At 40.6% G+C, this 27,295-nt stretch overlaps 1 protein-coding gene across 7 annotated transcripts in view; it reads right to left on the reverse strand.

The window, feature by feature from the left end:
* Positions 1-5,316: 5,316 nt before the first annotated feature.
* The window catches only part of ANKRD31 (ankyrin repeat domain 31), a 250,225-nt gene continuing 228,246 nt past the window's right edge, over positions 5,317-27,295 (reverse strand). For 4 of the 7 annotated variants that reach the window (XM_075838389.1, XM_075838395.1, XM_075838349.1 and 1 more), the window contains exons 27-29: positions 11,603-11,743; positions 7,754-7,856; positions 5,317-6,467 (exon numbers count right to left, since the gene is read on the reverse strand). In XM_075838389.1, the coding sequence (XP_075694504.1) occupies positions 6,325-6,467; positions 7,754-7,856; positions 11,603-11,743 (387 nt within the window). In that variant the 3' untranslated portion in view covers positions 5,317-6,324. The remainder of the gene's footprint in view (positions 6,468-7,753; positions 7,857-11,602; positions 11,744-27,295) is intronic. The other 3 variants (XM_075838375.1, XM_075838366.1, XM_075838357.1) reach the window with 3 other exon arrangements.

Below are 27,295 nucleotides of genomic sequence, written 5' to 3' on the forward strand. Positions count from 1 at the left end.
GTTTGACCAAATTATTCTATTGAGACACTTTTTTGGTGTTAAGGGTAGAATATGTTGCCAGAGTAAATTGGCTTGAATCCATGGAAAAACCTATATACTCGAAACGGGGCACCTTAAAAAAATTTGAGGAGATGTGGGCATTATGGCTGGATGGCTCGGGTCTAGCGTCTGTGGAGTTAGTAAGAGATAGGGGGATATTTAGGAACATTGTTGGAAATATAGGGATATAATGAGACGGTATGAATATGTTACGGTTTAACATACTGCTGATGGATGTCACTACGCTTATGACTGCTGGGTGGGGTACATTGCTTGATGACATGACATGATATTCTGGTGGATTGGGGTGGATTCTTTTCCAGGTGTACTAGGTTGGAGGGGAGGGGGTGGGGGTGTTATTTGTTAATGTGTATTTATTTTGTACTGCTTGTGCTTTTTTATACTTGTGTGTGCATATATTATGAAAAAAAACATGTGAAAACTTAATAAAAAGTTACTTGATTCAAAAGAAAAGGAAAAGAGAACACCTACTGACAGTTTTGCCCTTTGTACATTGCGGACGGTGGGTTTTCTAGAGGGGTTACCAAAGCCATGACGCTGTGACGGATGCGAACGGTGACCGATTACATAAGTCACTGAGGTCTGTTGTGGCTCTGTCATTTTGACAACAAGAATAGCACTGACCGAACGCTCAACGGAAGCCCTTTGCGGTAATGTGAATAGAGTCTAATATTTTTACTGCTGTGTCCTGTAGTGTTCCTTCCACTACATGGTGAGCCATTTTATAATAGACCAATTACTTCAGCGGCTAAATATTACATGGATTTGTAAAAATGGCAATCACACAATGCGTTCAATGGACAAAGTTTTCAGGGCATGCCGTGTTTATACCCGATCTGTTGCGGTTTTCATGGACTTGCTGTAGCTTTCCCTATTGAGGTGGGGAAATAATGTAGTATTAAAAAACTGCTTGTAAAGCAAACTTTCGTGTTTTTTTACATGTGATACCGTAATTGCACCTTTCTATAGAACTGCGGCAGGAACATTTGTGAGAACTATTTGTAAAAAAAAAACATAGCTTCGACCGCCATTATGGGTAAAAACCTTGAGGAGCCGCAAAACTTGTAAGGTTGTATTTACACGTGCCAAAAATATTTAGCAAAATCACAACAAAAACGGCACTGAATAGAAAAGCCCAAATACAAATTGAAACCGCTTTCATAAATACACAAGCAAAAACAGCACAGCATAATGAGCATATTTTAATATTCCATACCCCTTGTAACTAACAGCCTGTGTGACATCACCATTCATATGATAGATGAACTTCATGAGAATTGCACAAGGCACAATGCAGCCTCCGTATAGTGATGTTGTTTTCTTATGCAAGAAGCTTTACATAAAATACAGCTATAAGATAACTGAAATGTGACTGCCTGATTCCTTTCACTTTGCCTATGAGACTTACATTGAGCATTTTATAGGAGTGCATAGTGAAAGTGACTTCCTTTAACCCCTTAACGCTCCAGGACGTGCCCGTACGATCTGGTGCAGGAGTTGAAGCATGGAGGAGGCTCACACGCTAAGCCGGTTCCAAATGCTGCGGGTGTCAGCTGTGCAGAGGCATAGCTAGGTTCTCCAGCACCCAGGGCAAAGACTCAGTTTGGCACCCCCCCCCCCCATCTCTTTCCCGACATCTCCTTCCCCCTCGCCATGTTTGTTTTCTGTTTTCTTTACCAATCAATGAGGTGTCATATTTTTTCCCAATTTTTTTTTATGTAACTGGAGCATAAAGCCATTTGTACATTTTACAAGCAATATAGTTCTATATACAACACGAGAACTAAGCTTATTACATATATACAGCACCAGAACAAAGCTCATTAAATATATACAACAGAAACAAGCTCATTACATATATACAGCGCCAGAACAAAGCTTATTACATATATATACAGCACCAGAACAAAGCTCAGTGCATATATACATCATCAGAACAAAGAGGAGTACATATATACAGTGCCAGAACAAAGCTCAGTACATATATACAGTGCCAGAATCAAGATCAGTACAGCCTCCGGCGGGGCTTAACAGAAGCCCGAAAAAATTATAATGCACTGTGATACATTTGAATTACAGTGTATTGTACCAGTGATCTGATGATCGCTGGTTCAAATCCCCTAAGGAGCCTAATGAAAAGCGTAAAAAATAATTAAAGTTTTCAGTAGTGTACAAAAAATATTTTTTATTAAAAAAAATCCAAAGAAATTAGACTATTTTCCAGGCTCCTGCTCTGCCGATTACTCCCCATTGGAAATCTATAATAGCTACTTCAATTTTGCAATGGATTTGGGCAGTCAAATGCTGTACAGTAGTAGAAACTGTCCTAGGATATCTGACAAAGTTTGGTCTCAGTGGCTTAACTCGCCCGCCACCAGTGCTCCTGATATATTGGTTTACCTGTACTACACTGATCTAACTAGAAATTTGCAATTACAATGAAAATACATTTATTGGCTCAGTGGTTGTGGAAAAGTTTGGATGGTTTTTATTTTGTGGCATTATGTAAGTGGTCTTGAATATATAAAGACACACTGACACCGTTTTTGGCATTTAGTTATGTTTGTCGTGTTAAAATGTTGAAAATAAAATTGTAAACATATCTGATAGTATATGCATGTGTGTGTTATCTATCACCTTATGTACACTATATGCCAAAAGTACCTACTTTATTTAAACAGGCTTGACATCCCATTCCAAAATCATGGCTGTTAGAATGGAGTTTGGCCCCCATTTGCAGATGTAGCAGCCTCCACTCTTCTGGAAATAGCTTCCACAAGTTTTGGAGTGTGTCTTTGGGAACTTGTGCCCATTCAGGCAAAAAAAAATTTGTGAGTTCAGACACTGATATTGGACGAGAAGATCTGGCTTGCAATCGGCATCCCAAAGGTGTTGAATGGGTTTGAGGTCAGGGCTCTGTGCAGGCCACTTGATTTTCTCCACACTAATCTCGACAAACAATGTCTTTATGGACTTGTTTTTGTGCACTGGGGAATAGTCATGCTGGAACAGTAAAGGTCCTTCCCTTAAATTGTTGCCACAAAGTTGGAAGCAAACAACTGTCTAAAATGTTTTTGTGTGCTGTAGCATCAACATTACCCAATAAGGGCCCAAACCCAGAAAAAAAGGCCAGACCATTATCCCTCCTCCACCAAATGTTTCAGTAGGCACTATGCATTCCAGTAGGTAACGTTCATCTGGCATCCGCCAAACCCAGATTCTTCCATCAGACTGCCCGATAGTAAAATGTGATCATCACTCCAGAGAACATGTTTCCACCGAGTCCAGTGGTGGCATGCTTTACCCCACTCCGATCGACGCTTGCCAATGCTCATGGTGATCTTAGGTTTGTGTGCAGCTTCTCGATCATGGAAACCGATTTCATGAAGCTCCCAGCACACAATTCTTGTGCTAATGTCACTTCCAGAGGCAGATCAGAAAATGTATGAACTGACTTGTGGTGAATGTGTCATTCTATAACAGTTCCACTTTTAAAGTCAGTGAGCCCTTCAGTAGGACCGATGATACTACCAATGTTTGTCTATGGAGATTGCATGGCTGTGTGCCTGATTTTATGCATCCGTTTGCAAAAATAAAAAAAAGGAGCTCAGCTACCACCCGCTGCCTATCAAAATTATCCCCAGAGGTATTTAGTTTAGCTTAACGAGTCCCATTATATCCCATGGCCCGTTCTCCTCTCCAAACTAACTGGGGCCCTGCTTTCCAAGGTCAATATCAGGACGTTGTCTGCAGTGGCGCATACAACATTCCGTTGTGTTGTATGCGCCACTGCACACAATGTACTTACGTCCGGAACTTATAAAGCAAGACCCCAGCATCAAGATCGTGAGGAACCAGAAGTAAAGATGCGCCTAGAGGAGAAAGTTGAGGAATGAAGATCTGGAAAGTACATCGGGGTCTGAGATGTACATTAATTTAGGGGTTTGGTTGATGGTCTGAATTTAGGGGTCTGATTGGGGGCATAATTTATTTTAGGGGTCTGGTGGCCGTATTAATTTAGGGGTCTGTTCTGGGGTATTTATTAATTTATGGGTCTGTATTGGCCCCATCAGAGTTTTTCTCTATATTTTATATCTTGTGATTTATTGATGTATACATTTTTAATAAACGTGACTTTGTATTTTCGTATATACATTGTTTAGTAGTTATTCCTGCTCTCTTTTTGGTGGGATGTGTGAGGAGGAGGCAGGATTTTGTCAGGTGTGCCACAGCAGTGGAAGACCATAGACTGTAGGATCCCGAAGCAGCAGTCAGCACTGCAACTTAGTGAGTGACTCAGTTGTGTAAAAGCAGCAGCTTCAGTGCAATGATTGCCTCACTGTCTCCCCCTTGGCCTCCACAGAGCCCTTGTCCATCTGTCTCCCCCCTGCCCCTCCACGGAGCCCCTGTCAGGTGCGTATCCCCCCTGGCCTCACTCACGCCCATGTCACTTTCCACTCTCTAAGTCATCCCCCGCCAGAGCCTCTGCCCACCTGGTCTCTCCCCCTTGTCCTCTGACAGAACCCCTGTCCACTTACTGTCACCGCGTTGCCCCTCCAGAGAGCCACTGCCAGTTTGCGTCTCACCCCTGCCCCTATCCAGCTACTTTGATTGCCAGCCCCCCCCCCATTACTATGGGGCCCAGAAATTTCTGATGGTGGCCCTGAGTGTGGCTGAAACACAAACTCTATAATTAGGAGGGTGTGCACTTACTTTTGGCCATATAGTGTATGTGTTTTTGAATCTTCATATAGGTAAATATTTATGTAAGCATGACTATACTGTATGTATGAACTTACTTGTTTTACCCCTTTTCCAACGTACAAAAAACTATTATCAAGACATTCTCTTATACGCCATTTATATGTGTGTTGGTATATACTGTTTGTGTGTGTATCTGTGTGAATTTGTCTTTGGCCACAGCGGAGGGGCCTGTGAGAACTTCAACCACCTAGATTAGCTGTATTATGGAATAATATCTTACAGACTTTGGTGAACTTTTTCATAACGTTTAACCAACTGAACACGTTTCAGTGAGAGTTAAGGCAGGAGGAGTACTATCATCATATAAGCACTTGTGCATGGTAGAAATGACAGCTTATCTTGCCACAGTCAACAACGCCACATGCTATTTCACATTAGCTGATGCTTTTCTAGATACTGTATCAGGGTTGCATGTTAATATGTAAACGAGATTATCATTTATATTTTGTATACAGTGTTTAAAATGGAAAATCAATAATCACACATAGAAAGTGATGAAAATATACAGATATTTAATATATTATGACAATCTGAAAGTAACTGAGCTGCTCTGTTAGCTTCCTGCTCCCCTATACATTTTGCAGCTGCTTGCGGAGGCAGAACTGTAACACAATATACATTACAAAATGTTAGCATTTGATATGCTGATACTTAGTAAAATATATTTACATTAGTACAGGATAATGTAGCAGGAAACTGCACCGCACTAAACACCAGATTGCATATGCAAATTCTGCAAATACCAAGATTACAACTACAAACTATATATGTTATCATATAACCCGAAATAACTGCTGATATATCAAAACAAAAAAAACAAACAGGAATCGTTTTTATACTACTCCATAACAAACAAAACCTATATTGTAGTATTAGTAATAATAATAAACACCAGAAACAAGCTGGCACTGCATAATGTAGTCGTATTAGCTGACATCTATGCCACAAGAACCTCATTTATATATTATCCATTCACTGCACAATTCTAATGGTGGTTTTACATGTGCAGTTTTTTGTCTGGTAACAAGTGCGGATAACAGTATGTCTGCGTTTGCTTGCTCCATTTGGACGGAGCAATGTTTGGGGACGAACAATTACTAATATGATATTTTGCCCCCAAAAAATTTTTCATTTTGTCGGCAGCACATCCCCTGTTTACAGGAAGCTTTTGCTTGTTTGTCGGCTGATCGCTTCCCTGTACACAGGGCAATGATTGGATACAAGCATTCGTACAAGCGCTTGTTTGCCTGATCATTGGCCCATGTAAAAGGCCTAAAGCCGTTATTTATAATAGTTAGCTACTACTATAACAGTATGTGAATAATACAAACCTTGTTTTAGAAGAGAACTGACTAGTTCATGCTGCCCAACCTTATAACTAGATAACCTCAGTCAATGAGGCTTCAAACTATTATATCAAAGTCATAAAATAACACACAAGATGGAACAGAGAGATAACATGTAACACGAGTATACAATGCAGCTCTTTGGAATTTGTCTTCAGAAGTCCGGGCTATCACGGTTCATGAATTCTTCCCAGTATTGATCCATTAAATGGTTTGGGAAAAAATCACTTTTATCAACAAGCAAAATTTCATTCACCTGCAGCTTTATATAACCTGGAGGTTGGTGACTTGGAGAGACTACAAATTAAAGAATATTTCCTTGTTGTTATTATGGGACCTTATAAATGCTTACTTGAAAATTAGCATTTAAGAAATATGAAACTTTATAAAAACGTCAACCCTTATAAAAGCTTTTTAATGTATTACATGAAAATAATACATTTTCAGGTTATATTGAAATACATTACCTGCACATATCTATATGGAAAAGGACATTATTTTCAGGATTAACCTTTTACATTTGAGAATCTAATAAAACTATACCAGAATGTGCAATTGAACCCACAAATTGGTACTCTGATCTTCTTATTAGAGTATGCCACTTACCCCGGTGAGCTCTCAGCCAGCTAGCCGTGCCAAGTTGGCTCACATAACATTCATTTAACTTTATCGAAGGACATTTCACTCATCGACAGAAAGGAGGAATCGTGTGTCCATTGGATATCATTTACAACCCTGGGCACCAACTATAGTGGGTGCAATTGAACTAGTTTAGCATTATTACAAATGGATTGGACAACCCCTTCTTAACAAACAGCCCTCCCATTGATCAACTGATGGCTGAAGGCTGAAACAAAAACAGGAGACGCAGCAGCAGGGAAATGTAGTGCTACACGTTGCCTAATAAAACCAAAGGGAGTCCATATAATGTTGTGGTCTCTAACCTGTGGCTCTCCTGCTGTTGAAAAACTACATCCCCCAGCATGCCCTGATGCCATAAACTCTCCAAATTAGACAATCATTTTGATTTAATGATGCCAGATTATGTAATAAGGAAACGCGTTTGTTTAGCTGTAATTATTTTACTAGATTGTACAAAGGGTAATAATTAACCTATGGATAAAGAGTATATCTTCCTGTTTGAACACAATATAGGGGCAGATATTCCGCCTGTATGACGATGATTATCATATTACTCTGTAGCATATCAACTACTAATTACTAAATCTATTGCGCTTGATGTTATGCAAATTGAAAGGATTTTTTGGTATGATAAACATCTAAGGCTAAAGCTGTAAGGCGACATTGAGTCACGCGCTATACGTCATAAAATTGTGGCATCCCCACAACTCGTGTGTGACTTCAATGTTTCCCTATGGGAAGGAAAGTTGCAAGTAACTAGGTAAAAATTGCAAACAATAACCAACATGGTTTTATTTTTGGTCTCTTGGTTTCCTTTTTTCTGTGCATATTATAGAGAATCACAGGCGACTTCATGTTGCCATGAAAACCTAAACTTACTATAGTGCAGTGTTTTTTAAGCTTTTTCAAACACTTGAATAATGACCCCCTTTCCTAAATACCTTTACCAGCAATTTTTTCCACTGAATCAGGCTCTGCTCTTGCCTTTGGTGCAAAGTCCTTCTGTCCCATAAAACGTGACAGTTTATTTCCACAGTACGTGACCTGGAAAGAAACAACACCATCTTTCATTGTGAGCAGGCATGTTGCAATGGTTCATCAGAGAGACATCTTACATCACTTTTAAAATATTTCACCAATAAACATGTTGTGCTATGTGGCCTCTGAACAAATATAAAATATTGAAAGTGTAGGCAGAACTTTATTGAACCTAAGGGAATATATTTGGAAACTGCAGAAGTATATTAGGGAATTTGTGTATATACAATTGCTTAGTAGCAGTAGCCATAGCGGCCAAACCCGGAGGCGCCGCTAGCAGTCGCTATGGCTGCTACAGCGGTGGCGATGCCACATACAATAGTGTCTGCGTCCTTCGGACGCAGATGCTATTGAACACAATGACAGAGCAGGGAGGTATCTCCCTGCTCTGCCATAGGCTACTGTAACAGTGGCGTAGCTCTAGGGGTCGCGACGGTCGCAATTGCGACCGGAACCCTAAGTCTGGGGACCCTGGGAACCCTAAGTGCTGGTCCCGCTTCCTGCATGCTGGAGCAAGGAGCTGACGGCTCCTTGCTCCAGCCTTCACTCTGCCGCGAGCGGCTCGGGCAGGCAGGCGCGATGTAGTGACGTCATCGCGCCTGTCTGCGCCGAGTCACTCACAACACAGACCAGAGGAGAAGGATCCTCCACCCGTCGTGGGAACAGGGATAGGTAAGTAATTATGTTATTATTTTTCTACTAGGCGCTATAGGGCATTATACTTGGTAGGGAAGGGGGGCTAATATGGTGGCAGCTATAGAAGCATTTTACTATATGGGTGGCATTATACTGCATGGGTGGCATTATACTGTGGGGACAGCTATGGGGGGAATTATAATGTATGGGGGCATTATTCTGTGTGGGCAACTATGGGGGGCATTATACTGTATGGGGGCATTATACTGTGGGGGCAGCTATGGGGGCATTATATTGTGGGGGCATTATATTGTGGGGGCAGCAATGGGGGGCATTATACTGTGTGGGGGCAGCTATGGAGGGCATTATACTGTGGGGACAGCTATGGCGTGCATTATACTGTGGGGACAGCTATGGGTGGCATTATACTGTGGGGACAGCTATAGGGGGCATTATATTGTGGGGGCAGTTGTGGGGGGCATTATACTGTGTGGGGCAGCTATGGGTGCATTATACTGCAGGGGCTGCTATGGGGGGCATTATACTGTGTGGGGGCAGCTATGGGAAGCATTATATTGTGTGGGGGCAGCATTATACTGTGGGGCAGCTATGGGGGTATTATACTGCATGGGGGGCATCTGTGTGGGCATTATCCTGTATGGGGGCATCTTTGTGGACATTATACTGTATGGGGCATCTGTGTGGGCATTATACTGTATGGGGCATCTGTGTGGGCAACATACTGTATGGGGCATCCATGTGGGCAATATACTGTATGGGGGCATTATACTGTATGGTGGCGGCTATGGGGGCATTATACTGTGTGTGAGGCACTATGGGAGCAGGATACTGTGTGGACTAAACCGAGTGTGTATGGGAGGGGATTGGGTGGGATTAGAGGTGTGGCTTAAAAAAAAAAAATTGTGGCTACCCGCCGCATCGATTGTCCCTCTTTGTGATACTTGAAAGTATAGCACTTTCTACAGGGAGGGCTGTATAGCACTGTATGGGGTGGCTGTATAGCCCTGTCTACAGGGGGCGCTGTATAGCACTGTCTACATGGGGGGACTATATAGCACTGTCTACAGGGGGACTATATAGCACTGTCTACAGGGGGGCTATATAGCACTGTCTACAGGAGGGGGCTGTATGGCACTATTTACAGGGGGGCACTCCCCAGCAGTTCAATAAAGCAAAAAAAAATTCTATATAAATGCAACCTGTGAACCCAGCCTAAGGCAAGTTTCAAACATAATCATTTATTCTGTTGTTGATTTTGGTGCGGAAGTTAGCCATGGATTTTCATTTCAGATAGGGCATGCTGCATATTTGAAAACCCGTTGCATGCCTACAATCTGCAGCAGATTTTTTACGCTGTGATTGAATGGGGTGTGTTAAAACCCCATTTACTAACATTGAACTGAACTTTGTTGCAGGATTTCGGTGCGGAAAGCATGCAATGTGGGAATCCCCCCTAACACTCAGTTGTCAACTTATTCATACATTTCCAGTAGAAATAAAAGAGAACTGGCAAAATTTTGAGTTCTAAGAAAGTGCTCCAGCATTGTTATTACACGGGGAATACAAGTATTTACTAAAACAGACATGACAGGAGAGCTGACGGGTCTTCTTTAAAGGCTATGTACACCTTCGAAAGTGATAATATACTGTATATATATTTAATTTTTTTTTAGTAAAAATGCGAGTCAGCGTGTTTGGTGCAGCTTTCAAATCAGTTTTTATTAAAAATTATTTTTACTTTGTGAGATACAGCCGCTTTGTCTCTTGTATATAGGTCCGCTAAGACCTGAATCTGTCAAGTCTGCGGGATTAGGGGTTTAGTGTCAGTGGGACCTGCGTGTCTATGCAGGATCTACCTGTAATCTATCATATCTAGGTTATGAACTTATATAAAGTACCGTAAAGTTTACCGCTCAGACGGCACTGGTAACAGTCCAATATCAATTCGGTATGTGCACTCTCTTCCAGAAAAATGCAGTGGACAGTCCGCAATCCAATTAGGCATCAGAGGAAGCCAAAAGGGCGAAACCCAGGGTCGGGCGAGAGTGTTTGGCATGCCGCCTAGGAATTTGAAAGATTTTACCTATTTTCATGCTTTTATTTGTCTTTACTTCTAAGTTCTCTGAACATCGAGAGACGATACGGAGCTCTGTGGGACTACAGGGATAAGAATTACCATCTATACCCTCATTGGATTGCGGACTGTCCACTGCATTTTTCTGGAAGAGAGTGCCCATACCGAATTGATATTGGACTGTTACCAGTGCCGTCTGAGCGGTAAACTTTACTGTACTTTATATATGTTATTTAGGGTATTTTTTGGATCATACCCGATTTAGTTTTACCTGCCCCGGTCTGAGAGATATATTGTGGGTATTAGAACAAGGAGAAACTACCACTATATTTGTAAGTTATGAACTTAGATGTGATGGATAACAGGTGGATCCTGCGTGTCAGAGACACGCAGGAGCCGCTGACACTGAACCCGTCAGTGCTGCTGACCTGATGGGTACAAGATTCAGCGAACGATACAGCTGCTCTGTATACAGGATACAAAGCAGATGTATCTCAAAAAGTTCAAAATAACACTTAGCAACATTTTTATTACAAAAAATAAATAAAGAATCACTTTCAAAGGTTTACATAGCCTTTAAGGCCAAGTGGGAGTGCAAAATACCAATCACCATAAACAACCTACAGGAGAACTGCACTCACGTACACACGGTAACACACCTAATATAAAAGGACAAAGCAAATTCATTATATTTTCAGCACACACACACATAATGTAATGGGCGGCACACTATCTCAATGGAAACCACTGATGTCTTTCAGCACTGGGAAAATGAATCTGAAATTTAGAAAGACAACAACCATGGAGTTTGTGTGTTGCCACAATGCTAGTCTGACTTTCCAGAACATACTGACAGGTCATTTGGTTTCCGATTAAATTGGCTTCATTATGTTAAATTAGATTGTAATAGCCACTATGAAGTGTCTGATGTGAGTGATTCCAACCTATGCACAATGCTACAGACCATGTTAGTGCTATATTAATGAAGTAGATTCATTTTTATTGCTAAAACCTCACTAACCTTATCAGCTACATATTTCCAAGTCACTGAAATGTCATTTCCTAGAAGAGCTTTGACCCATTGAACTGGATCTCGGAAGACAGCCCCAGAACAATCTGTAACGTGCCCATCGCAAAGCAGTGTGGCTTTATGGCTGTAGTCCTGGAACAAGCACAGAGGACATATTATGTCATAATTATTAACACATTAAAATAAATTGTCTACTCGGGCTCTGATCACACTTGCAATAGTTCTTCTCTGCCAGGTTTCCATTACACTTTGATGGTCAGAATAGCCCTATAAGTAAAGAGGGGGGGGGCATGGGGAGGTCACAACTGAAGCCATGGCACCAGTGTGAACAGCACCCTAGAATCCTTTTACATGGGTAGATTTCCTGTCCGTAAGGTGCATCATTCGACAATATAGCAAATTGATCGGTGCTCATTAAGCTCTACTTACATGGAGCAATTATCAGTACTGTTTATCACCATACAATCATTAGTGCAGAAACATTTGCATTCAGAGGAATGGAAATTATTTTCTAGATGAAGAAAATTTCTGCAACAAAATCGGTTGTTGTGACTGCACCCTAAAGCTCTTCCAACAAGATTTTTAAATCTATGTTCAAAATAGTTCCACTCCCGACGGCAAAGGTGTAACAGCAAAGTTTTGTGCGTCTGTAAGTGAAGCGGAGCAGGCAGAGGTAAGTATATCATTTTTTTGTCTGGTCTGTGGTCTGAATGAACTTATATAGTAGTCTGATTTATTTTAGGGGTCTGGTCTGGGCAGGCTTAAAAATGTGCGGTCGAATGTACATTCGTTAATGTTATGCTGACAACACTTAATTTATTGAACAAGCCAAATGCATAAGACAAGGAGGAAATATTGCAACAGTCCCTGCGAACACTGCACATCTATATACACTCTACAAATATACAGACTCTACACCTGCACACGCTCTACACACCTGCATACACTTCAGACATACACTCTGCACACCTTCAGTGGGCAGTTGTAAGATGGAAGCAGGAAAGGGTTATAGACAATGAGCTGTACATTTTCTGTGGGTTATAGGGGGGCAGGAATCTTGACTGCAGCAGTGACGGCGACAATGTTCCCTTGGTTTGATGTCTTTGGAGCTGCTTACGTAGCACAGCTTCTCCTCCTGTCTACATAGTAAGCTCTACATAGTAAGTGCTGTACAGTACATCACGTACATTCTCAGTCTTCCCGGGACAGAGCTGGTCATTACAAAGGGGATGGATGACTAAAGGCCCATTTTCACGAGCCAATGATCAAACATTCCCAATCATTGCCCTCTGCTAACAGGGCAGTGATCAGCCAACAAACGAGCAAACGCTAGTCCATTGGCTGATTGCATCTTTTATGCAACCCTAAAAATCATAATTGTTGGCAGCACATCTCCCCGTGTAAACAGGGGATGTCCTGCCGACAAGATGCAAACTGTATGGGGACCGAAAGTTCATATTAACTATCATTCATTCCCATACAGTTAACATCGTCCCATGTAAATGGTCTGTAAATGAGCGCTAATCGACCTGTTATTAGTTAAACAGCTGGAATCTGCACATGTAAACCAGCCTTAATTGCACCCCCCTCATATTCAAAGTTAGGTGGCGCCCTAGGCAAGTGCCTACTTCACCTACCCATTGTCCTGACCCTGGGTTTGTTTCATTTAAGGTTTGGTCTGGGGTCTCAGATTAAAATTTTGGGGTCTGGTTTGCGATCTGAATGAGTTTTGGGGTCTGGTCTGTTTACCCACTAAAAAAAAATAAAGAAATCTTGATGTAAATAGATTTTTAAAGTTTGCAAAATGTTAACAAGACTGTTAGTGGTAAGCTTGAACCTCCACCTTATACTTTCTTATGGGGCATTTGCCATAAACTCCAGGTTTGATAACCTTTCTTGGTGCTGCAATTTACCCATTCCCTTAATAACTTTGGTTGCCCTCCTTTGCCCCGGCTCGAGTTCAGCTATGTCGTTCTTATACAAAGGTGCCCAAAATTGCACGCAATATTCCATGTGTGGTTTGACTAGTGATTTAGAATATGTATAGAGGTAAAACTATTCTTGTCATGGCATCTCTGTTGATGCATCCCATTATTTTATTTGTCCTGGCAGCAGCTGCCCGGCACTGGTTGCTAAAGTTAAGTTTACTGTCTGCCAATATACCAGTGTTTTCTTATGCATCATTGTAGAATTTATTTCCTCTGCCGAAGTACATAACCTTACATTTATCTACATTAAACTTAATTTGCCATTTCTCTGCTCACACCTCCAGTTTCCCCAAATGCCTCTACAATATTATACTGGTAACTGTGACACAATCGAAGTGTGTACCATTAATAACCACCCTCTGTTTTCTATCACTAGCCAGTTATTAACCCAATTACACAACTTTCCCCCTAGTCCTAGCATTTTCATTTTATATACCAACCTTTTATGTGGCACCGTATCAAATGCTTTTGCAAAGTCTAGATACACAACATTCACAGCCTTACACAAGTGTAGCCTAGAACAAACCTTCTCATAGAAGTTGATCAGATTATTTTGACAGAACCGATCCCTCATAAACCCATGCTGATGCTAGTTATAAGTTTATTTTCATTGAGATACTACAAGATACACTACCTTCCCTTAGGAAACCATTTAAATATTTTACTCACAGTGGAGGTCAAGCTTACTGGTCTATAGTTTCCAGGCTCACTTTTTGACCCATTTCTGAATATTGGCACCACATTTGCAGATAATAGAAATCTTAAATAAAATAAATAAGGGTCTGTTTATCACAGTACTTAATTCCCGCAGAACTCATGGTGCATGCCAATCCGAACCCGATGATTTGTCTATTTTAGTGTTTTTGAGGTGGCGCTGCACTTCTTGCTGAGTTAAGCAGGTGACATGTAATAGAGAATTTGTCATTCCTAATCATGATATCGGTCATTAGATTTTTCTGTTTAAATACATAAGAAAGGTGCTCTGGTAGATGCACCAACAGGCTCTTTGAATTGCGCAAAATATAAGGCAGACGGAGACTAAATTCAATTCCAGCACAATTTAATTTTACTGTACATACACTATATGGACAAAAGTATTGGGGCACCTACACATATACCTACACCTATAAGAGTTTTTATGACATCCCATTCTAAATCCATAGGCATTAATATAAATTTGGTCCGGCATTTGCAGCTAAAACATATATAGACAGTGACGTCAGGGGCTCTCCTTCCTATACCAATTCTTGAGCCACTTGTTTCCCTTCCTAATCTCCCGCTGCGTCTCTCGTGTGGTACGGGGTACAGGTAGTATTTCTGAAAATACTGCATTCGAGCTCCTTGCCCTGAGCTTAATACCAAAGTCCCTGAAATCATGTTTGAGGTCCTTCTACCTACCTATAACAATGTCATTGGTCCCAATGTGCACCATGACCGATAGGTCTTCACCAGACCCTCCAAATTATCTGTCAAACCGAACCGCATAATGCCGAAACCTAGCACCCGGAAGACAACACAATGCTTGGTCTTTGTGACAGATTGCCCTATCTGTTCCCCTAATATTTGAGTTCCATTGAGTCCCCATATTCTAGGCCTTAACTTTTTTACGAAGACGTAACTTTATGAGGGCTTATTTTTTCCGAGACAACTTGTAGTTTTTATTAGTACTATTTTGGGATACATACAACTTTTTAATTGCTTTTTATAAAAAATTCTGGCATTGTTTTTTATATTACGGCATTCACCGTGTGGGTAAATAATGTAATATCAATTAACCAAATACCCGCCCTCCAGTTTTTTCTACAATACTTTGTAAAATATATATTATATGCAAGCTGTAAGTGATATACACTCTATGTTCATATATGTTTATATCAATTGCTTCTCATATAAAATATGTAAGTAGATATCAATATTCTTGTAGCAGGGAAGAGAAAATAAATGAAAAAAAATAAAAGTCCTGTGTGTTGTCCGAGTTCTGATGATAAGCTCCGTATCTTGAAACGGGTTCAATATTTTGATAACAGTTCAGTAGATATAGGTTTAGCGCACAATACTGTGCTTCTCAGTGCACCGTTGGTTTGTTTGACTTCCACACGCTGACAGCGATCTTCACAGTTTTGTGCTCTATGTTCAACGGATATATCACTTTCCACTATTACATAGTGTTGGTGGTTGAGGAAATAGCGGGGTAGGGAGAGGTGGAGGTGGTTTGTTATGGGCTCTCACTGTTGCTTCCACCTAATTATACCCAAGACTAGCCAGTCCAAAACAGACGATTCTGCAATACGTCTCCCTAAACCCGAACAAAAAAGGAAGCTATAAGAAAAAAAAATTGCAAGCTCAGGAGCAATTAAAAAGAAACAGTAAGAGCACACAAAAACCCCCTACACCTCTCCCTACACTGAAATTTCCCCAAACCCCCCCTAACTTAGAGAAATATACTATGGAAGAAAAAGGCAGGTTATAAAGGGTAGGTATCTTTAAAGGGCACATGTCACCAGCATTTTACGTTTTTAACTCTACTCACCCCTCGCTGGTCGCTGCTGTCAAACGTTCATTGTCGTTATCCCCTCTCCAAAACTCCTCCTCCAACTGCAAATAAAGGTCGGCAAACATTTTGCGCCTTTTATGGTAATAAAACGCCAGTCTCGTTCATTCCTCTTCTTATACCCACCCACCGCCGAAAACTGGCCCGTCCTAAATGCGGAAATCTCGTCTGAGATAGCGTGCATGCACCCGTCATGTATGGTCTAACACCCTTCCCTGCTTCGTTCGGGCCTCAAAGTTACCTCCAGTTACCGCGCATTCGCCACCATGTTGTCCCGTTGTGCGCACGTACCACAACAGGACATCGATGTGCAAGCACGGGATTTCATGTATGGTGGGGGGAGGCGAGGAGCTGTCAATCAAAATTAACACGGTGGGGTCAACTCGGAAAGGCTTGAGGAATGAAGATATCACTCTTTTCAAATGAAGTCTTTTATGCTCATCAGCATACGGCACAGGAACACTAAAAAATGGAATACTAAAGGTACAGAACCGACTTAGAAGATAATTAAAGGTTACATAAAAATTATTTTATACCCAGTTCCACCAGGTATTGCTGGTTTTAAAAAGTGAAATGCTGGTGACTGGTTCCCGTTAACCTCTCGAGCTGTATACTCAATATATAGTATGGTCTTGAGTAAAGGACTCTCCTTCTGTTCATATCCTGAACGATTTAGAACTGATGGTTGACCTTAATAGGTTCATCAGGAAATTAACTCTAAAAGCGGTACTACACCATGAAAAAACTGAAATGTAAGATTGCCGAAAATGCAGATATTAGACCTACCATTACCAATTGTAACGGCTGTGGTCGCAGACCCCTTTCATCCTGCCGATGTCTTCCTCCCCGAGAATGCCAGCGCAAGCGGCCGTCTTGTCCTGCAGTGACCACTAGGGTGTGCACACAAGCTCATTCCCGGCCTTAAAGGGCCAGCGTGCACACGTTAAGAATTGACTAATTACTCCCAGATCACCCTGGACTATAAAAAGGGCCCTGCCCCTTCACTCCTTGCCTGAGCGTTGTTTGGAATTCCCATGTTATTCTTTGCAAATGGTCCCTCAGGTCCTATCCTGTTCCCAAGTGTTCCCGTGTCCTGCTACCTGTTCCTGTATCCTGTGCTGCTTCTTGAGCCCCATCAAGTGTTGGAGTCGTGTCCTGCTGCACCTACTGTCATCCGCCACATCTGGAGCAACCAGCTGCACCTGCTGTTGTTTGCCACGTCTGGCGCAACCTGCTGCACCTACTGTCATCCGCCACGTCTGGCGCAACCTGCCACATCCAGTCCCGTCCATGCTAAAGCCTCTGTCATTGTCTGGACTCTCTCAGGTGCTTTTCGTGCTACAAACTCATTGTATAAACTTGTGCATTGACTGTGACTTGGCCAGCTGCCTCTCCGCTACGGCGGAGTGGCCTAGTGGGTCCACAAACCCCTAGATAGTGATACCAATAATGACACATCTACAGGGACTGTGGTAAGCCTACCAGAATCAATGTATGTAGATATAGCTGATTTCCTATACCAACAGATCTAAAACCAAAATCCAACTTTTTTCCCACACAATATAAAGGAAGCCACATAGAAACATTCCAATCCCTAGTCATGGCAGAATTTAAGGACATCAGAAAACTGACACCCTCCTGTCAGAATAATCTCACATGACAAGAAAATCAAACATTACAAAAACTGAAAAACACCACCAATCCAGGTTAGAACTGACTACATTATGGAAGCAACTAAAATACTCTTAACCCCTTAATGACCAGCCTATTTTAAACCTTAATGACCAAGCCATTTTTTACGTTTTTCCATCGTCGCATTCCAAGAGCTATAACCTTTTTATTTTTGCGTCGACATAGCTGTATAAGGTCTAGTTTTTTGCGGAACAAGTTGTATTTTTTAATAGCACCATTTTGGGGGACATATTATTTATTGATTAACTTTTATTAACTTTTTATGGGGGGGGGGGGGATAGAAAAAAACCTGAAATTTTGCCACACTTTTTCGCGTCTTAAATCTAGGCCATTTACGTGTGATATAAATAACACAATAACTTTATTCAGCGGGTTGTTACGATTGCAACGATAGTAAATTTGTATAGCTTTTGTATGTTTTACTACTTTTACACAGTAAAAACGCTTTTATTTCAAAATTATTTGTTTTTGTGTCTCCATATTTGAAGAGCCATAACGTTTTTATTTTTTCACCGATGCGGTTGTATGAGGGCTTTTTTTTTTGTGGGAAGACTTGTCGTTTTTATTGGTACCATTTTGGAGTAGATGCAACTTTTTGATCACTTTTTATCACATTTTTTTAAGTCAGGATTCACAGAAAACAGCAATTTTTCCATAGTTTTTGTTACATTTTTTACGGCGTTCACCGTGCGGGTTAAATAATATATTAATAGTAATATATTTATAGTGGGGGTCGTTACAGACGTGGCCATACCAAATATGTGTAACTTTTTTACTTTATTTTGGTTTTTTAATAGTAAAGCATTTTGTAAGGGGAAAAGGTGGGTTTTTCATTTTTTCCCACATTTTTTTTAAAATTAACTTTATTAAACTTTTTTTTAACTTTTTTACTAGTCCCACTAGGGGACTTTAATATGCGATTCTCCGATCGCTATTATAATACACTGCAATACTTTTGTATTGCAGTGTATCCGTTTAAAACGGACAGGCATCTGCTAGGTCATGCCTCCGGCATGATCTAGCAGGCATTCGCTCCAGGCAGACCTGGGGGCCTTTATTAGGCCCCCGGCTGCCATTGGAGACACAGACACTCGGCGATCGTATCACCGGGTGTCGGTGGGAGAGAGAGGGAGCTCCCTCCCTCTCTCCAAAACCACTCAGATGCGGTGCTCGCTATTGAGCACCGCATCTGAGGGGTTAAACGGGTGAGATCGATACTAATATCGATCTCACATGGCAGAGCAGGGACGCCCCCAGCCCTCAGCTGCCAGAGGCCAGATTTGACGGCTCCCTGCTCTGTTTACTTTATCCTGATGCAGTGCCGTAAAAAGGCACATGCATCAGAATAAAGCCTGTTAGTGGCCGCCGTGAAAAGGCGTATTGGTGATCACTAACGGGTTAAATGTAGAATATTATGAAATTCTCTGCTCAGATCCGAGCCAATTCTATGCCGATGATTTTAGTACACTTGTAGGGCACAAGAAGATAAGATTTTGACTAAAAACAAAAATCCTACTTACCCCACCCGAATAAAGCTTTTTTTCTACCACCTCTAGGACATATATATCAGGCATTGATTTCCTAACAAGCAACCTATTCTATTATGTGGACATACATCTCCAAAAATTTGTAGTTAACCTTGCCTCCTTCATCAGGGGTTCAGCTGACCTCATAAATACATTACAACCAATGGTATGAGAGCGACAATACTTACGGCAACCTATTTATGTGTCCGCATTATACTCCAACATCCCACACATCCTGTGTATGGCTTCTGTGTACCTCTACTTGTCTCAAGACCCTCTCATGCATGACCGACAAAAAAATGTAGTTGTCAATGCGATTCAGATCATCATCGAACATAGTTTCTTCACATTCCAATCCACAATCTAAAGACAGCTTAATGGGACCTCGATAGGCCAGAGATTTGCACCGAGTTTTGCAAATCTCTTATGGGTCACTTTAAAAAAAATCCACCTAGGAACAGACATCCCTTTTTCTTTACACATGGTGATGTATCAAAGATATATTGACGATATAATCCTGGAAAGGTTAACTAAAATCAGCGCAAATTTTCATAAAATATTTACATAATATTGAGAGGAATCTCAAATTCACCCATAATATACAAAAAGAGAAAATGGAGTATCTAGATATTGTGCTGAAAGCCAATAAATGTGGGGCCATTACAACAAAGACACACTTCAATAAAGTGGACTCAAATAGCAATTTAGCATATGATAGTCTACACTGCATAAAATTGTTTTAAAAAAGTGCCTTTTGGACAGTTCAGACATATAAGGCGCAACTGCACTTACATATCAGATTTCAATAACCAATCTCTGATCCTAAAAGATCAGCAAAAAAGGAGTACCCCAAGGTATTGATTGATGGTCTTGAGTAGAGAACTCTCTTAAGGTAAAGGATCTTGAGTAAAGGATTTGGCCTATAGTAAAGCTAGAGCCCTAACACAGGCAAAATGTCTACTCCCCAAAAATGAAAGCAGCACAGATGACCCAGAAAAATACCAGTTCAACTTAATAGCAAAATACAGTAATTCAGCCAACACGATCAGAAACATCCTGACATCAAAATGGAAGATTCTGAAGCTCCAAATCACATACAAAAGAGGAAAATACATTAAAACTATTGTTACCCCGAGCAGACTAAAAAATCCAATCATGACATTAAATACCGCTTGTGAATCTTTGTTTCCCAAGTTGCTAGGCTCATATAACTGCAGTAAGAACAGGATGCTGTAGGATTTTCACACATCGGAAGCAAACCTTTGATTGCAAAGTCACATTGGATTGACACAAGATAAAAATGTTCATGACTGTGGCTCGGATTTTGTGATATATCTACTAGAATGTCCTTGTAGATTACAATACATTTTACGGACAATTCAGACACTTAAGTCCCTTTTACACCTGCCACTATTCGGCCGCTGCACCGAGCGCCGATCAACGAGACATCGTTGATCGGCGCTTGTTTGCTCCTGTCACAAGGAGCTATGGATGAGGACGAGCGGTCGTTACTCCGATCGCTCGTCCATATACATTATTATCATGTCGGCAGCGCGTCTCCCTGTCAACACAAGGAGATATGCTGCTGACAACGATATTTCACTTTTTTAAAACGATACGATCAGCAGATGATCAATGTGTTTGCTCGTTTATCTGCTGATCGCTGCGCTGTTTATACAGGGCAATTCTAGGGGACGAGCGCCAGTGTAAAATGGCCTTTAGAGAAAGAATTAACAAACATACTGTAGGGCCAATATTTTGTCAGGGTATTTGGACCACTGTGTCTCCAAACACTATCTACTCTCTCATGACAAAAATCCAGAGAGCGTACAAATAACCCCGGTCGAGCAAATCCCAAATATAAATACAGCAGAGCAATTCTTCGTTAAAAAAATAAAAATAAAAAAATTAGGAAAACTATTGGATTAGTAAATTGCAAATATTAACCCTACAGGGACTTAATGAGTGCCTGGAAAATTTGGACTGATTTAAAAATAGATCTGTACAGAAATAGATTAAACAAAACACCACCATCCACTAATATATACAAAATAGATATTTTTCTATTTTTCATGCTTTTAATATTTTTTGTCTGTTTAAAGGGAACCTGTCACCAGCATTTCACCTATTAAACCAGCAATACCTGGTGGTAGTGGGTGAAAAATCATTTCTATATAACCTATAATTGTCTTCTTAGTCGGTTCTGTAGCTTTACTATTCAGTTTTTTAGTGTTCACCGTATGCTAATGAGCAGAAAAGAGTAAAATCTTCGTTTGAAAAGAGTCAAATCTTCATTCCTCAAGTCTTACCGAGTTTACCCGCCTTCTTACTTTTGATTGACAGTTTCTCGCCTTACCCTAGCACACAAAATACTGCGCTTCTGCGTGGATGTCCTCTTCTGGTGTGTGCGTAAAATGGGACACCGGATTATTACGACAAAAGGTTGCAAAATGTTTGCAGACCGTTATTTACAGTCGGAGGAGGAGTTTAGGAGAGCGGATAACGGTAATGAACTTTTGATAGCAGCGGTCAGTGAGGGATAATTAAAGTTCAATAGGTGAAATGCTAGTGACAGGTTCCCTTTAAACAAACATAATATCATATATAGTTTGATCTATTCTTATCATATAATCTGATCTATTCCTATCTTTATACCATTTGATATCATATATAGTCTGATCTGTCCCTGAATAAAAACCTCTCCAACAGGGCTACAATTACTTCCCTGAACAGCTCTGTTTTATTTATCATCCTATGTGTTTTTATTACATTTGATTTTATTTAAACATATAAAGAATGTAATATAATTGTTATATAACTGCGCCAAATAACATTTCACCCCCATCTTAAACCAAATAAGGCATGTTTCTATGCAAAGATCCACATAACCAAATATCTGGCGGTTACTACCACGGCTATACATCGTACTTCTCACAGCAACACAATTTTAGTCCAGCTGTTCAGCAACATCACTTTATAATGTCTCTGTAAAGTCTTCCTCGTACCCCACTTCACCAAATTACTATCACAATTGAGATGTAATTAATCCAATTATTCAAATTCTTGTTTGAACAGCACTTTCCTACTTTTTTTGTGTTTTCCCTCCCCTCTTTTTTACCTTTAAATAGTCACTAACATATCTACACTGTACATTATACTGGTCTAAGGAAGAGCACGCTGCGAGCTCGAGATGCGTCACCATTGTTAATAATATTGTCTGCAGTGTTGTTTATAATATCAGGTCGTAGTGCCAAAGGCATTACTCACAGAACCATGCACGGAAACTTCTTACAAGACAGCTGTCTCCTGCCCCATCTGGCACAGATGTCCATCCGGATGATTGTGGATTCCCACTGAAGGTCTGTAAAAACTCTCCTGGGATAAACTTAGTAATGCTAACAGCCAAGTGATGTTATGAACTTAGATGTGATCTATAACAGCTGGATCCTGCGTGTCTGACCCACTGTCACCAAAGCCGTCCGTCCCCCAGAATTCTGCTCTCGTCTCTAAATATCACATATATATATATATATATATATATATATATATATATATATATAGAAACATCAGCATCATGGAGGAGATTATATAGCAGTAATGAGCTGTATTGCTGTAAATCCAGCACTGGGGTGCGATATAACACTTACTAGAAAGCTGCAGCATATCTTTGTGTGTCTCTCTCACTCTTCTCCTGCTCCCCCTCCTCTCTCCATAGACTTGTATGGGCAGTGTGTCTGTGTCTCTCTCTGCCTCCCCCTTCTTTTACACCTCTCCCTCTCTATGCTCCTGCTTCCTCTTCCTGCTCCCCTTCAGCTCTCTATAGACTTCTTTGGGCAACAGTGTCTATGTCTCTGCTCCTGCTCCCTCTACATGCTCTGCCCTCTCCTCTCTGTAGACTTCTATAGGTAGCGTCTGTCACTCTCACTCTGCTTCCCCTCCCCTCTCCATAGACTTTTATGTGAAGGCTGTGAATAGACACCACCCGCACACACTTCCTGCATTCCCTCTCCTCTGCTCTGTAATCCAACTATCGATGAATTTTGCTTGGCAACTGGGGGTGGACATCAGATTCAATGAAGGGAGACACCTAGTGGTAGTAACTTCACACAGAATTTGTGTTAATAAAAACAACTAAATTTCAACAATAAATTAAAAATGCTATATATAATCAGGTGTACTATTAGATTAGCATAATTTGTTCAAAAAGTTAGTGTCTTTTAAGACACTGCATACTTCAGTCCAATGAACACTCCCAAGCTCCCACAGTCTCTTAGCTTTTTTTGCCACTTAGCTGCTACTGAAAGTTAGTCCTCTGCAAAAAACTCAAGCGTGAAGGGGGAAGACACCAGAAACTTTGTGGCATGCACTGGTCTAAGGCGTGAGAGAATGTAGGAGGAAAATATCCTTGGCGTGGACATTACTTTACAATGCTTCATGTATCATGTAGGTATGAACTTTCAAATATTTTAAACAATTGAAATGTTGCATGTATTAATAAGAATATAAAAGTTTGAAAAGAAACAAAGTTACATGTGTTTCCTTTTACTAAAAATGTAAAGGTCCTGGATCTGGTCATTTCTAATAATGCAGATCTTGTTGGGAATGTCAATGTTCGTGAAAACCTCGGTAACAGTGATCATAATATAGTTACATTTTACCTATACTGTAAAAAACAAACGCAGGCTGGGAGGGCAAAAACATTTAATTTTAAGAAAGCCAATTTCCCCAGGATGAGGGCTGCAATTCAGGATATAGACTGGGAAGAACTAATGTCAAATAATGGAACAAATGATAAATGGGAGATTTTCAAATCTACTTTGAGTTATTATAGTGCAAAATTTATTCCTACAGGTAACAAGTATAAACGACTCAAATTAAACCCCACATGGCTTACACATTCTGTGAAAGGGGCAATACATGACAAAAAAAGGGCATTTAAAAAATACAAATCTGAGGGTACAGCTGTAGCCTTTGTAAAATATAAAGAGCTTAATAAAATCTGTAAAAATGTAATAAAATTAGCAAAAATACAAAATGAAAGGCAGGTGGCCAAGGATAGTAAAACAAATCCTAAAAAATTCTTCAAGCATATAAATGCAAAAAAGCCAAGGTCTGAACATGTAGGACCCCTAGATAATGGTAATGGGGAGTTGATCACAGGGGATCAAGAGAAGGCAGAGTTACTAAATGGGTTCTTTAGCTCTGTATATACAACAGAAGAAAGAGCAGCTGATGTAGCCGGTGCCAGTGCTGTTAATATATCGGCTGATATACTGAATTGGATGAATGTAGAGATGGTCCAAGCTAAATTAAATAAAATAAATGTGCACAAGGCTCCGGGACCAGATGGGTTACACCCTAGAATTCTTAAAGAGCTTAGTTCAGTTATTTCTGTCCCCCTTTTCATAATATTCAGAGAATCTCTAGTGACAGGTATAGTGCCAAGGGACTGGCGCAGGGCAAATGTGGTGCCTATTTTCAAAAAGGGCTCTAGGTCTTCCCCGGGTAATTATAGACCAGTAAGCTTAACATCCATCGTGGGGAAAATGTTTGAGGGGCTATTGAGGGACTATATACAGGATTATGTGACAATAAATAGCATTATAAGTGACAGCCAGCACGGTTTTACTAAGGACAGAAGTTGTCAAACTAACCTAATCTGTTTTTATGAAGAGGTGAGCAGAAGTCTAGACAGAGGGGCCGCTGTGGATTTAGTGTTTTTGGACTTTGCAAAGGCATTTGACACTGTCCCCCATAGACGCCTAATGGGTAAATTAAGGACTATAGGTTTAGAAAATATAGTTTGTAATTGGATTGAGAATTGGCTCAAGGACCGTATCCAGAGGGTTGTGGTCAATGATTCCTTCTCTGAATGGTCCCCGGTTATAAGTGGTGTACCCCAGGGTTCAGTGCTGGGACCACTATTATTCAACTTATTTATTAATGATATAGAGGATGGGATTAATAGCACTATTTCTATTTTTGCAGATGACACCAAGCTATGTAATATAGTTCAGACTATGGAAGATGTTCATGAATTACAGGCAGATTTAAACAAACTAAGTGTTTGGGCGTCCACTTGGCAAATGAAGTTTAATGTAGATAAATGTAAAGTTATGCATCTTGGTACCAACAACCTGCATGCATCATATGTCCTAGGGGGCGCTACACTGGCGGATTCACTTGTTGAGAAGGATCTGGGTGTACTTGTAAATCATAAACTCAATAACAGCATGCAGTGTCAATCAGCTGCTTCAAAGGCCAGCAGGATATTGTCGTGTATTAAAAGAGGCATGGACTCGCGGGACAGGGATGTAATAATGCCACTTTACAAAGCATTAGTGAGGCCTCATCTAGAATATGCAGTTCAGTTCTGGGCTCCAGTTCATAGAAAGGATGCCCTGGAGTTGGAAAAAATACAAAGAAGAGCAACGAAGCTAATAAGGGGCATGGAGAATTTAAGTTATGAGGAAAGATTGAAAGAATTAAACCTATTTAGCCTTGAAAAAAGACGACTAAGGGGGGACATGATTAACTTATATAAATATATTAATGGCACATACAAAAAATATGGTGAAATCCTGTTCCTTGTAAAACCCCCTCAAAAAACAAGGGGGCACTCCCTCCGTCTGGAGAAAAAAAGGTTCAAGCTGCAGAGGCGACAAGGCTTCTTTACAGTGAGAACTGTGAATTTATGGAATAGCCTACCGCAGGAGCTGGTCACAGCAGGGACAGTAGATGGCTTTAAAAAAGGGTTAGATAATTTCCTAGAACAAAAAAATATTAGCTCCTATGTGTAGAAATTTTTCCTTCCCTTTTCCCTTCCCTTGGTTGAACTTGATGGACATGTGTCTTTTTTCAGCCGTACTAACTATGTAACTATGTAACTATGTAACTATAACAAGAAAAGAACGCATACTGAGCACCTTTTGGAATTAAGCAGCTAGCGAGCTACATATATTGTACTATGCTCATGTTTATAGCCAATCAATGACTAGTGTTCTTGTCAGATGGGGAACAAATTGTGTATGGCCAGGTCTTTTCGTTTTTGCACTATTGTGCTCGCTATTTGGGTAATCTCAATGAGGATTATTTTCAATATATAGGACAATATAATAAATCATATATATATACTGTATATATAATTTAGTAGGAGTAGTCAAAGGTTTTGCAAATAACCAATTTGAACATGTTCTGTGCATTATACGGTGATGTACATCAAGATCTACTCAAAAGATATGAAAGGTGATCGTTGAGTTCTCTATCATCTACATAGAGATAGCAAACATCCTGGTAGAAACACACACTGTTAAATAAATATTGTCATATAATTGGGACAGTAAAAGCAACACAAACTATATTTGTAAAAGATTTACTGAGTGTACTTAAACTCACTAAAAACTCTAAAGTTATCTTGTTAAAATATACCTGGGTATATAATTTGAAGTTGTTTATAGATATAATATAACATCTGACAGCGACGACATTGCTGTGCTCTGGTTTAATAAAGAAGCCCTCTTGCTGGAGATACCAGTCCGGGGAAAGGGGGGAATTGGGTAGTTCCAGGATGCCGTACATATACGTTATAGCCCGTGTTATTAGTAGTGGAATTGTGGCTGTGATTGACCGGCACATTCCTGCACTAATGGCTGAGATCGGAAAACACGTAGATGCCAGCTGTTTAACCCCAGATACACAGCAACCATTGCGGATTGCAGTGCGGACAAAGGGAGGAATTGCCCATTGTCCGGTCTCTGTAAGTCCCGGCAGGACGATCGCCAGGGCCGACTGGGAATTGGTGACAGTCCTGGGCCTAATAAAGGCCCCCAGGGTTGTCTACTAATAGTGTGTTAGGGCATACCTTAAAGGCAATGTGTTGCCAGAAAAACATGTTTGTTTTTTTTTTTAATTAAACATTTAGTGTGTA

This window comes from Rhinoderma darwinii, chromosome 1, assembly GCF_050947455.1.
Source record: "Rhinoderma darwinii isolate aRhiDar2 chromosome 1, aRhiDar2.hap1, whole genome shotgun sequence".
NCBI lineage: Eukaryota > Metazoa > Chordata > Amphibia > Anura > Rhinodermatidae > Rhinoderma > Rhinoderma darwinii.